At 32.6% G+C, this 13,986-nt stretch overlaps 1 protein-coding gene across 1 annotated transcript in view; it reads right to left on the bottom strand.

Annotated features, from left to right (window-relative positions):
• The window catches only part of HDAC9 (histone deacetylase 9), a 950,572-nt gene that overhangs the window by 63,761 nt on the left and 872,825 nt on the right, over nucleotides 1–13,986 (bottom strand). The window contains exon 24 of the mRNA XM_049785709.1: nucleotides 7,080–7,213. Within this exon, the coding sequence (XP_049641666.1) occupies nucleotides 7,080–7,213 (134 nt within the window). The remainder of the gene's footprint in view (nucleotides 1–7,079; nucleotides 7,214–13,986) is intronic.

Here is a 13,986-nt window from a genome sequence, read left to right as displayed (position 1 = left end):
TCAAGCAATATTTTCCAAAAATAATTTTATTATCTCTTTATATTATCCATATATTCTCTTTCAGAATGTGGTAGGTTTAAAGTCAATAAGAAGATCATAAAAATATTCTGGATTATTACACATGTTCCCTTTACTTAGTTTTTCATCATGAATTGTACTATTTAGGAGAGTCTAAGCTTTCCCAGATTCACACCAATTCCCCAATGAATTCAGCCATACATAATTCAAAGAATGAAAAAGAGGGAAAATGTGCTGTCCTATTTTAAATCAAATATAAACAACCTCCCTGAGGAGCAACAAGGACAATAGCATCTCAAGAGATGACTTCACAGGTGGTTGTCAACACTTCCTAGAGCCAACTCAAGAGATTTCACCAGCAGTTTTAAAGAAAAGAGACATCTTGGAAAGCTTGTTAACTTTCAGTCATGAAGTTTAACTACTGTTTCTAGGGGGGGGGAGAAAAAAAGAGAGCGGGGAGAGAGAGAAAGAGACAGAGAGGGAAAGAGAGAGAGAGAGAAAGAGAGAGAGAGAGAGAGAGAGAGAGAGAGAGAGAGAGAGAGAGAGAGAGAGAAGCATGAGGAAAGGAAGAAAGGAAGTTATTCTGCAGGCAAACCTCAAGAAGAATACAGAAATCAAAGTTAAATTATAGATTTAAATATACGCAGTGAGGCTCGATACAAGAAGCTGCAGCATCTTAATATGTCTTATTTTTCATGTCTATAACAATTTGTTGTTTTTATTTTCTAACAAGCTTAAAACTATCATGTTTTGACAGGTGGTCTTTTAATGATCATGTTCTCCATTATCTCTCTACCCAAGGCTCTTATTACTACTTGTCTTCTGCTTTTCTTTTACCTGTCTGAAGCTTTTCAATGTTTTTGTTTTCAGTTCTATCAGAATGTCAGTGCTTAAACTTTTCTCACCTCTAGGGAAATTTTCTTAGAGGATACAACCTAGGGTGTTGCTAATTGGCTTTGCATAACAGTAGGCAAATTTGGCTGTAGAACAACTGTGAAATTCTTTGTCAACCATTACAAACACAAATGACCAAAATTAGATTCTCTGGGACCCCCATGAATGTTTCCTAATCCTCAAAAGGCTGTGACTTTTCACTTAAATAGATCTGATATTCCAGGCAACCTAATGATTCTTTTACGTTTAGCTGATTATTTTAGTTTTTAAGTTGCTAAATTGGTGCTTCTTAGTGCCTCATTGAAGAAGTTCAAAAATATTCATCATACAATGATTGGACTGATAAAACTAAGTTTATGAACTTAGCCAAGGAAAAGAAAAAATGGATTTCTGGTATGACTTCAAAATCGGTTGCCTCTAGGAATTTCCTGTACCATACTCAAATTAGTTTTAATCCAATAGTGTATTATTTTGACTGAGCTTGTGCATATTTCTTAAAAAATAGATATTTTGTTAACTAGATCACTTTTACGATAAAAATATTTAAAAAGAAAAATGTCTATTTTGGGTTAATACACAGAAAAAGTTTTTTAAAAATCAAGTGTTGGGTACCCATCTATGAATCTAAACTGAGATGCAGATCCAAAAGTTCCTGCTGATTTGACAATTCCTTTGGGTTATGTAATACATATTATTCTGCTGATAATAAGCCATATGAAGCAGCAGTTTGTTGTAGTGACATGATCCTGGCCAAGAACAACAAGGAAAAGAAATACCATTTTAAAAAAACTGGCAAAATATTTATAAAATTTAATCCTCTACACATGAATAAATACATCTGACAAAGTGCAGAGTCCCTCAAAGAGACCCTTCCTAATTTGAGTTTCCTAATTTTGAGTTTCCTAATTTGAGTTCTATTTCATGTTAAGTATTGAGATGCCTAAGTGAGTTCAGCCAATGTTTTAAGTTCAAACTTTACAATAGTCTGTTATTTGTATAAAAATCCCTTATAGTTAATAATAATTGCCTTATTAGTCACATGCAAAGGGAATTTGGGGAATACTTTAGAATTTAAAATCGTAATCATGAATATCTGAAAGAAAAATATTAGATTTTCTTATCTAGAGCTTATTACACACAACTATTATGAAATATATATGTACCTTTAAAAATAGTCAGGTAAATGAAATATAAATTATACATTTTTTCTAAAAGAATGAAATATAAACATTCAATGTAGCTATGAAATTATAAGTCTCTGGTCTGGAAAAATACAGAATTCTGGGTTTTGGATTATTTGTTGTATTATGAATAAACCTGAGAGATCTTTGTTAAATAATTTCAAGAATTAAATTTTCATTTATTTTATTTTATTTTTTTGGTGGGGGACACCCTGTGGCATTCAGGAGTTGCTCTTGATTCTGTGTTCAGAAATCACTACTGGCAATCTCAGAGGACCACATAAGATTCTGAGGCAAAAATCCTGCCCACTATGCTATCACTCTGGCCCAGATATTTTTATTTATTTAAATATATATGACTATAATGTACAACACAGTTTTATTTTTTATTTTAAACTTATTATTTTTATTTTCCTATACACTAATAGACTTGAAACAAAAATTGTGTTTCAAAGCTCAATAATCCCATTATTACCCTTAAGATATTAGTACCGTTTGTACTTTTGTTGAACTGTAAGAAATTACAACAGAATAAGTTACACAAAGTCATAGATTATTTAAATCCCTCTTTCTTTGTCTCCTGGTGAATAATTTTATAGTATGTGAAGCAATGAAAGAGTTAATGAAAAAAAAAGTATATTGAGACTATGATAGCAACTAAATTTGATCTTAATAATTCAGATTCAACTAAATCCAATTTGAATATATCAGATTTACTAAAAGACATCAAGATGGTAAAAAATAACTGACACAGTCAAAAGGATAATTTCAGTTATTACTTATTAAATACTTTTGCAATATATATATATATATATATATACACACACTAATGGGAATTATTGTGATTGACCAATGAGACCTTTATCCTTTTATATACCCTGATATTGGTATTTGTAAAAATGATACTGGAAGGTACAATTTATAAACTGTTAATTAGGTAACATCTTTGTTTTTATATCCCCCTTTCTGTAAGTGACATCTTCTAATATTGCTAGTTGCCCTATGAAAACAGCCTATTTGATCTAAGGAATAGCTCATAATTCAATCATGGCAGACAAGACAACATTACCACAAACAGCATTTATGACACTTTTATAGTAAACTCATAAATAATAAAGACATGAAACTATGTCCAACTTCCTTGAATCTGTTTAGAATTGCAATCATCTCTTAAAAATAACAAATGATAGGAAATCTTACATCATCCTCAATATAAATACTCCCTTAGAAATAAAGTGAACCAAGAGCAGATCATTGGAATAGCACATATAAAGCTGTGAAACCCATAATTTCCCCAATATTTTGAGAGGTAATTGGGTTTTGCTACTGAGTAAACTTGGCATGCCAATTTCAATATCATATATTTATATGAAACATCAATATGCACAACTTACAGGATAAGTCAAAATAATAAGCAATAATAATGCTTCCCTAAAATGTGTCTAAATACAAGATCAAATTAATAACTTAAAATACAGGTGACTGTAAAATGTTCTTGAGTAGGCAGAATAGCTGAACATTATCTGATATAATAGAATAAAATTTTATTTATACTTCTTATTGCCAAAATAAAATCCCCAATATTATTTTAGTTATTATTTGCTCACAGAATTTTTGAATGATGTTAATATGAAAGTCTTTCTTAGGGTCTTTCTAGGCCAATCTTATGGACTTGCTGAAATATATGGATCTAGCTGCCTTTCAGTTTTCAAAAATATATGCAAAAATAAGAGATACATTTTTTTAAATGTGGGGACCAGAGCAATAATGTGTGCTAGCCCAACTTCTATCCCTAGTACTAAATTTTGTTCCATGAAAACTTCCAGGATTGATTCATGAACTCAGATCCAAGAAGAAGTAATTCCTGAGCACCACTGGGTGTGAGCATCCCCAAAAAACAAACAAACAAAAAAAAGTAAAAAAAATAATAATACTTCTTGAAGATCTCCCAAGAGAATTCCAGTGTTTTTCCTGGGAATTCCTGGTAACCTGCCAGTGCCAGTGCATCATTGCAAGAGCCTGAGGATTTGGTATTGCTCAGACTGTTGTTCACTGCCAAGCTTTACCAAAGCCATTTTAAGGTTATTTTTTCTTTTCTTATTTCATACACAAATTCAGATTTGAATTTTATATAAATTACAAAATATAAATGGTCACAATACTTCTACATATTTTATGTACAATAAATATATTGATTACTATATAGACACATGTCAATTACAAATATTACTATTTTAGTTATAAATATTCAATCACATATATTTCATTTAATTGACCCAAATGCTTGCCATGATCAAGGATTGAACATTATACTAATTTGATTTCAACTCTTTGTTATAGTGATAAAAACTATATAACTTAGTTACATTATGCTAAAATGATCTTTGTCAATATTAATTCAAGTTCAGAGGCATTCTGATTGCATTCCATTTAATAGGTTGCCTCATTCTTTTAGAGACTTATTTCTGAAAATGAATTCTTTCCTCTCTGTAACTGTAGAAAACTCATAAATGGTGACTGAAAAAAAGACTGCATATCAGTGTTTTTAAGACTGGACAAATTTTTTTTAATATCTTTATTTAAACACCTTGATTACAAACATGATTGTGGTTGGGTTTCAGTCATGTAAAGAATACCCCCCCCCCTTCACCAGTGCAACAATCCCATCACCAATGTCCCAAATCTCCTTCATCCACACCCCACCCCCTCCTGTGCTCTAGACAGGCATCCTACTTCCCACTTTCATTCACACTGTTATGATAGTTCTCAATGTAGTTATTTCTCTAACTGCACTCTCCACTCTTTGTGGTGAGCTTCATGTAGTGGGCTGGAACTTCTAGCCCTCCTCTCTTTTGTATCTCAAAATTATTGCAAGATTGTCTTTTATTTTTCTTAAAACCCATAGATGAGTGAGACTATTCTGCATCTATCTTTCTACCTCTGACTTAGTTCACTCAGCATAATAGATTCCATGTATATCCATGTATAGGACAATTTCATGACTTCATCTCTCCTGACAGCTGAATAATATTCCATTGTGTGTATATATATCACAGTTTCTTTAGCCATTCACATGTTGAAGGGCATTTTGGTTGTTTCCAGAGTCTAGCTATTGTAAATAGTGCTGCAATGAATATAGATGTGAGGAAGGGAATTTTGTATTGTATGTTTGTGCTCCTAGGGTATATCCCTAGGAGTGGTATAGCTGGATCGTATGGGAACTCAATTTCCAGTTTTTGGAGGACAAGAGCCTGCCAAATTTCCTTTCTCCCACAGACTTACTCTATTTCTCTACTCTATTTTTTTTTAAAAAAATTCTTAAAATGAGTACAGTGATTTTTACAATTGAGTACATAAGTGTCCACTGGACACAAAAGGCCAAGACATACCATTACTATTAACCCAAATCCCCTCTACAATAACATATATTTGGGAGGGAATCCTGAGCTCCTACACTTTCTAAGGAGTGGAGGTTTCCTATGCCCCAATTAGCAGCCCAGGTTCTTTCAGTTCACACCCCAAAATGGTGTTGGCATTTCTATTCATGATTCCTACTGAACTACAACAAAACAAAAAATACCTCTTAATGGGTTCAGAGTAACTCTCATAGCAATTCCCTAAGCAACAGTATGTATTACCCAATATTTTTGTGGAAAGATTTGACTATTCATCAAAATCCTCAGGAATTTTGCTTCTAAATAACCAGCACTGTGTTTTACTCTATAGAATATGAAAAGGTGATGGGTACATTTCTTGCCTTTTTTCCTTTGACACATTCCAACAATGAAACAAACTCACCCTAAAACTTACTCGATATCTCTGGAAGAGTATATTCATATGCTGGTAGCCCAACTTTATGGCTTCTACATTAAACATTCATTCCCAAATTACAAATCTCAGAGTTGACAAGGTTTTATTCATTTTCTTTTATTCATTCATAATACTACAAGAATGAAACAGTTTTTTTAGAAGGGGCAGAAACTATTTTACTCTCCTTGATCATTATTCACTTGAGCTAAGAGAACAGTAAAAAAAAAAATCCATTTTCTAGTTTCTTTTTGAAAAGGATTTGACTGCATATTTTCCATTTGCTATAGGATAATTTATGTACACTGATACAGCCACTAAAAAATAGTAGCAACTTCTTCAAGAAGTTACAAATTTAACCCAATCTGACTTTTGTGATATAATTAAAGTAATAAAATTACTGTTACTCCAAACTTTATGACAGTTTTATGAACAATAGTCAGGGTCATGAAAATATTACCTACACGCCATGGAATAAATAATGGCTAATTATATGCTATATCAGGGGCCAGAACGGTGGTGTAAGTGGTAAGACATCTGCCTTTCATGAGCTAGCCTAGGACGGATGACAGTTATTTCCCCCGGCATCCCATATTGTCTCCCAAGCCAGGAGCGATTTCTGAGTGCATAGCCAAGAGTAACCTCTGAGCATCACTGGGTGTGACCCAAAAACCAATATATATATATATCATTCTGGAGACATGGCAGTTAAGCACAGTGATTAATTTAAGACCTTATTGGAGAAATTGTTTTATAATAGCACATTGCATTGTATATCATACTTATATCATAAATTTATTTTTAATTGTACCTTAAAATAACAGACGAGCTCAAGAAATAATTTTCAAGAAATGTTTCTTTTTTAATGTTCTAGCTCATTCACTGAGTAAGTATAGGATTATTACTTTTTCTAGGAATGACCTTTATTTATTGAGTTCATCAATAACATGACTGAGGTAAATCTTACCTAGAGACTGACAAAATTCTTAACATTTTAAGAACAACATTGTACACACTGAGTAGATAAGACTACTATTTTTTTTCAGGACTGGTCTTTCCCTCAGATTGTTTTATGAAAAAGATAATGTATGCACACAATTCTAGCCTTTTATCCTTGCTTTTTGCTTGTTTTTTTGTTTGTTTGTTTGTTTGTTTTGTTTTTAGGACTTGGGTGTTTACCTTGTTTCCTAGAAGGACATTCACACAGGCTTCTGATGCATCACAGATGGCTGTGAGGTCATGTCCTCCTTCCAGTGCCAACACAATGTGCCCATCAGCCAGTGTCATCAGTTGCTTCATCAAATGGCCAAAACCTACCGTAATACACACAGAACATTTTAAATAAATAAATCAGGAGAATAATTATTAAAGCACTGAGTTTATTAGTACTTTCTGTTAGCTCATTTAATACAGGTACTTGATGAATTAGGTCCTATTACCTCTATTTTACAAATGAAGGAATGAAAATTCAAGATTCTACAAATAAGGAGTAACAGTCTTGTAAGTCTTAGACTTTTACAGTACAAAATCCTGCATTGCCCACCATGTACTCTAAGTATCAGAAAGAAAAACACCAACAAATATGTATTAAGTGTTAAGATGGAAATAATTAACTTGCTAAGCTTCGTTTCCTGTTATGTTCTTTCTATTTTATCCTAAAAACATTTCTACATATCAACTCAAATGACATTCTATTAAAATTAGATTGTCAGAGCTGGAGTGGTGGTGCAAGCAGTAGGGCATTTGCCTTGTATGCATTAACCTAGGAACGGACCACAGTTTGATCCCCTGGTGTCCCATATGGACCCCCAAGCCAGGAGCAATTTCTGAGCACAGAGCCAGGAGTAACCTCCCTCAGCATCACGAGCTGTGCCCCCACCTCAAAAATTAGATTTCATTGGTTTGTAATCACATAGAATTTTAGGAAAATAGTTTCACAGCTTTCAGTGTGTTTAAGAATGATTGGTACCACTTCAAAAGTTCTGGTGTCATTTCACTAGGAAACTAAGACCACTTAACACACTCCCTACTCTATTCTTAAACTTGGTCACTGCAAGTCCAGCATAAGCTTTTTGCAGGCTCTTTGCCTTTGCTCTTTATACTCCACATGAGAATAAATCCACAGGTAACTGTCACTTTCTTACTTATTCAACAGAGCATAATGAAAATCCCATCCAATTTTGTCTCAAAGTGCAGGATTTTATTATATATTTTTAAATAACCAATATTAGCCCATTGATTGCTTATAACAACTAGGATTTTAAGTTGGTTCCAGATTTCAAATTATGTATCACATTGGATTTTTATATTCTTGAATGATGAGGTAGTTATCAATGCAGAAAGGATCATATCTGTATGTTGAAATGGCAAATATCCATCCAGCCATCTTTCAATGGTTGCAAATAATATCAATTTTTTATTTTTGTTTGGGGCCATACATGACAGAGCTCAGACCTTACTCCTGGCTCTGAGCTCAGGAATCACTCATGATGGTTCCAGGTACTCTGTAGGCTGCTGGAGGTTAAAATGTGCCGGCTACATTCAAGGCAACTAAGTGCCTTATTTGCTGTATTATATCTCCCGAACATCAATATTTGTGAAGTGTGCTTTTTTTTTCTTTTCTCACTACTATTCCTTCTGTGTGGGAAATTAGAATCTTGTTTATATTTCCAATTATATTGCATTTGGTAAATAGTAATTGTTTTGCCCTTCTTTTATTAGCTTTTAAAAATAGTTTTATACTTTTTCAATTTGCCTTTCAACAAAGTTTGCTATATCTAATGATGCACAGTACTTATATACTAACTGGTAGGAGATTTCATCAATTAGAAAATTTTTATTTAACCATTCTCCCATTGATTATATTTGGTTAAATTCTTTTATTTGCAGTGATAAAAACTGGTGTCTTATTACAAATTCTTCATAAAATTAAAAAAAAAGGACAAGAAATGTTTATTAGAAAGGAAAATGGCAAGAAAAGAAAAGAAACTCCCCAGCCAGGAAGAAGCTTGGTAATGGACTTAGTTCTTCATGAATATTTTTATATGACTTCTGGTGTACATGTGCAAGAGTGAAATGAAATTGTTGTGACTTAAAATCCGCTAAATAATACCAGATTATTTCCAAAGGATATAAACAACTTGAAAGCATTGTATCTAAGAGTTCCAGTTTAGTCCCATCCTTGCCAACATTTGGCATGATTTGCCAAGTGGGTGGGTAAAGAAGAGCAACTTATTGTGGTTTTAATCATTATGAGAAGAGACTGTATTCCTACTTTGAATTTTAGTTATTATTATAAATATATGTTTAATTAAATTAAGTCCTTATCCCAAATGAGATAGTTTTTCATAACCCAAAGAGTTCTGAGCTATATTAATATTTATAACATTAGGCCATCATTTAATACAGGAAATGAATTAAGATAATTTTAATGAATAATATTTTCATATATAGCTTGATTTATTTTGTAGTGTTTTACTTAGCTTTTTTTCATCTAATCTTTGTTCATAAGGTGCTAATATATAATTTCCATTTTTATGTAAATAAGTTGAATTTTAATATGGTCAGCCCAATTTTCCTTTTTTTTAATGAAGAAAATTACTTTAGTCATCGTTATTTACTATGCTGCTTATGTCGGGTTTTTATACAGTCAATTTTTCTTCCCCAGAGCATTTGTTTCTTTCCACCATTGTCTCAGGGTTCTGCCTGAATACTTTCTGGCCTTATCTATGCCATTTTAAACTCAGTTCTGTAGACTAGTTCACACCACTGCTTCTTTTGGGCGATTTGTTATCCTCTTACTATAATTCTCTGTGCCTCATATATGAGAGAAGTGATTTTGTATTTTGTCCTGCTCTTTGGCTGACTTTGTTCAGCATGATAATCTCCACCATTTTCATCCACAGAGCTGCAACTTGTATGTATGTCTGAACTTCTAGCCAAATTATATTTCACTATATATATACATATATATAAAAGCTGTACCTATCTATACAGTAAAATATAATATAATATAATATAATATAATATAATATAATATAATATAATATAATATAATATAATATAATATAATATAATATAATATAATATAATATAATATAATATAATATAATATAATATAATATAATATAATTAATATAATATAATATATGAATATATATACACACCAGTTTAAATAACATTTGTTTTAAAATATGGACTATTTTTTATTTTTGTCTACTGTGAATAGTGCTGCAATGAACAAAAAAGTGCAGGCATCTTTGATGAAAAGATGCTTTGGACCTTTTGGATAAATGCTAAGAAGTAAAATAGCTAGATATATGTTTTGGGGTAGTGTTAGGCCTTGCTCAATTTTACTCTGGCTCTGTGTTCAGAGATTATTCCTGATGTTACTTGTGTGATTCTGGGGCTTAAACACAGGTTGTTGTGTGTGCAAGGCAAGTGCTTTACTTTTAGTATTGTCTCTCTGGTTCCTTGATTTTTATTTGTTTTGTCTTGTTTTGCTTTTTAGTATCCATATTGTATTCCAAAAGGGTTGAAGCAAATGATTTTCAAACTTTTTGTTTTTGTTCTTTTTAATGAGTTTCAGCCTCAGATTTCTCATTGTATTTCTGTCTTGCATTTCCCCGATGGTTAAAGAATTTTCCCATATATTTTGGGTAATAATTCTTGGAAAGTTGTGGCAAAATATTTTCTAGTTCTTTGTCTTTTAAAAATATGTTTTAGTATATTTTGTGATGCAGAAGCTTCTTGATTTGCTGAGCTCCATTATCTTCCGTTTGCTTATCTAGTGATACTGAATTATTAAAGCTGTCTAGAGAGTCAATGTCGTGAAGGTTTTACCTATATTTCATCAAGTAGAATTAGCTTAATTTTTGTCTTTAATGCATCTTAGACCCTTTGTCAAAGATTAGCTGGCCTTATAAATGGATCTGTCTCTGAGCTTTCCATTATATTCATTGGGTACAAGACTATCTTTATCCCAGTACGACACTGTTGGTTAGTGTAGCTTGAAAGAAAGATTTAATTTTGGGAAAAGAAAAATCTCCCATATTCACATATTCCTCCCCCACCCCAATCTCCCCTGAATGCTTTGGCAATTCAGAGGTCTTTTTGTTTTGTTTTGTTTTGCTTTGTTTTGGGGCCACACCTGGCAGTGCCCAAGGGCTACTCTTGGCTCTGCTCTCAGGGGTAATTCCTGGCAACATTCGAGGGACCATTTGGGATGTCTGGGATTGAATACGGGTCGGGCACTTGCAAGATAAATGACCTGCCCACATGTAAGGCAAAGGCTCTACATGCTATGCTATCACTACGACCCCAATTGAGAGGATTTTATTACTCTGTATAAACTCAATAGTATTTGGTATATATCTTTTATATTTATTTATTTATTTATTTATTTATTTATTTATTTATTTATTTTTGGTTTTGGGGCCACATCCGGCGGTGCTCAGGGGTTACTCCTGGCTGTCTGCTCAGAAATAGCTCCTGGCAGGCACCGGGGACCATATGAACACCGGGATTCGAACCAACCACCTTTGGTCCTGGATCGGCTGCTTGCAAGGCAAACACCGCTGTGCTATCTGCTATCTCTCCGGGCCCTATATTTATTTTTTATGATATCTTTATTTAAGATCCATGATTGTAAACATGTTTGTAGTTGAGTTTCAGTTATAATAAAGAACACCCCCTTCATCAGTGCTTGGTATATCTCTTATAAAATGTCTCTGCTATTTTTATTCTACTATTTTTCAAATAATTTCTTTAAGTGCTATGGTTACAAAGATGTTAGTAGATGGGCTATAATCTTGCCACTGAAGTCTCCCATTTCCGTCCTCCACCAGCCCACTGTCTGTCTTTGGGACATACATTTATTTCTCTCATTATCATTGACATGGTAATTGTCAGTGCAGTTTTTTCTCTAATTGTAGTGACTACTCTGCTGATTCTGACACTCACCTCTATTGTCTCTGAGTATTATAACATTACTTGCTTTTATTGTTCTTATAACCCACAGAAGAGATAAACTATTTTGTATATATCTTCTCACTCTGACGCATTTTAACTCAGCAAAATAGTGTTCATATTCTCCCATGTAAAGGAAAATTTCATGATTTCATTTTTCCTAAAGCTGCATAGTATTTCATGTGTAAATGCACCACAGTTTCTTTAGCAATTCGTCTATTGTAGTGTACATGTGTTGTTTACAAATTCTGGTTATTGTAAATAGTGCTGCAATGAATATCGGAATGCGTGGTATTTTTGTATTGTGTTTTTGTGTTCATAGAGTATATCCCTAGGAGTGGTATTACTAGATAATATGGGAGTTCAATTTCTAGTTTTTTGAGGAATATCTATATTGTTTTTCAGAAAGCCTGGATTAGGTGGGTGGCATTCGTTCCTTTCTCCGTACTTCCACTTCAACACTGGATGTTTGGTGTGTGTGTGTGTGTGTGTGTGTGTGTGTGTGTGTGTGTGTGTGTGTGTGTGTGTGTGTTTGTGTGTGTGTGTGTGTGTGTGTGTGTGTGTACCATTCTCTGGAGCATGAGATGTTACTTTATTGTTCTTTTGATTTGCATATCCCTGATGTTTAGTGATGTGGAGAATTTTTTATGTGTCTTTTGGCCATTTGTATTTCTTCTTTGAGGAAATGTCTGTTCATTATTTCTCACCATTTTTGATAGGGTTAGATGATTTTTCTTGTTAAGTTCTGTTTGTACCTTGTACATCTTGTATATTAGCCCCCTTATCTGATGGGTATTGAGTGAATAGTTCCTCCCACTCTGGGTGGTCTTTGTATTCTAGTCATTGTTTCCTCTAATTTTTTTGTTTGTGGGCCCAACTTGGTGTATGGTTTATTCCTGGCTTACTCCTGGCTCTGCACGCTGGGATCACTCCCTGAGGTGCTCAAAAGATCATATGAACTGCTCATTAAACTATAAGCAAGGAAAATGCCCTACCTGCTGTACTGTCTCATTGACCTCATTATAGCTATTTCTTTATTGTAATTGAATCAAATCTGTATATTGCTCTTGGTTAGATTGCTATTTGGACAATATTCAGCCTTACAATTCTGAATACAGGAAGTTTTCATTTTATAATCTCTATTTTATTAAACAGTGAATTATAGTTTTCTTTACATGTTTTCCAAGTCTCTTGTTAAACACTCAGATGCTTGATTTCTTTTAAGGCACATTGAGAATAAGATTATTTCTTTTATTTCTCTCTTTCTATTTCATTGTCTTTATACAGAATGTGGAGATTTCTGCAAGTGGATTTTTTAGCCCACCACATTACTGTACAAGTTTATTGTTTCTAGGGTTGATTTTCATAGAATCTTTAGAGTTTTCTAAGTATAATGTAGTTCCACCTTCAAATAATAATAGTTTGACTTCTTTTACTATCTGGATGCCCTTAATATTTTTTCCTTTGTTTGACCATAAAGTTTGTACAGAATTTTTCAACAAAACCCCTTAAACTTTTTGAGAGATTTTAGCTATTGATAGAATAGAATTTCTGTAGAAGTGATAAATCAACTCATGCTTCTGACATCTTTCTAGACTCTAAATTTTTTTTAAATTTATTTTAGTGCCCAATTTTATTTAAATATAATTATCTCTGTTTTTATTAAAAACTATAATTAAGTGCATATAGTTGTCATTATATTATCAGCATCTTAGAGAAGACCTCTTTTATTTTGTTGGATCTTTCCATAATAAGTTATATATTATTTTGTTTTAGGTCTATGTTTATGATTTGTCTTTCTAAATGCCCTTAATATTCCTCTAAATATTTCTATTGATAGTTTCACATCAGTGATATTGGTTCAATTCCAGATAACCTATTTTGTTAAAATTTGTTTCCCTAGTAAATTTTATACTATATTTCTGATTTTATTTCTTAATTTTATTTTTCAGGTAATAATTTTATGTAATGTTTCTTATACTTGATGTCTTTTTGTTTTGTTTGGTATAACAAAGCACACTATTGCTATGTTTCTTTAGAATCAACTCATGATATTTCAATTCTTTATTTTTAGTTGTTTTTTTTTTTCATTTAAATTCACTGAAAATTCACAGATAAG

Source organism: Suncus etruscus, chromosome 13 (assembly GCF_024139225.1).
Source record: "Suncus etruscus isolate mSunEtr1 chromosome 13, mSunEtr1.pri.cur, whole genome shotgun sequence".
NCBI lineage: Eukaryota > Metazoa > Chordata > Mammalia > Eulipotyphla > Soricidae > Suncus > Suncus etruscus.
This window is presented reverse-complemented; position numbering and strand designations above follow the sequence as displayed.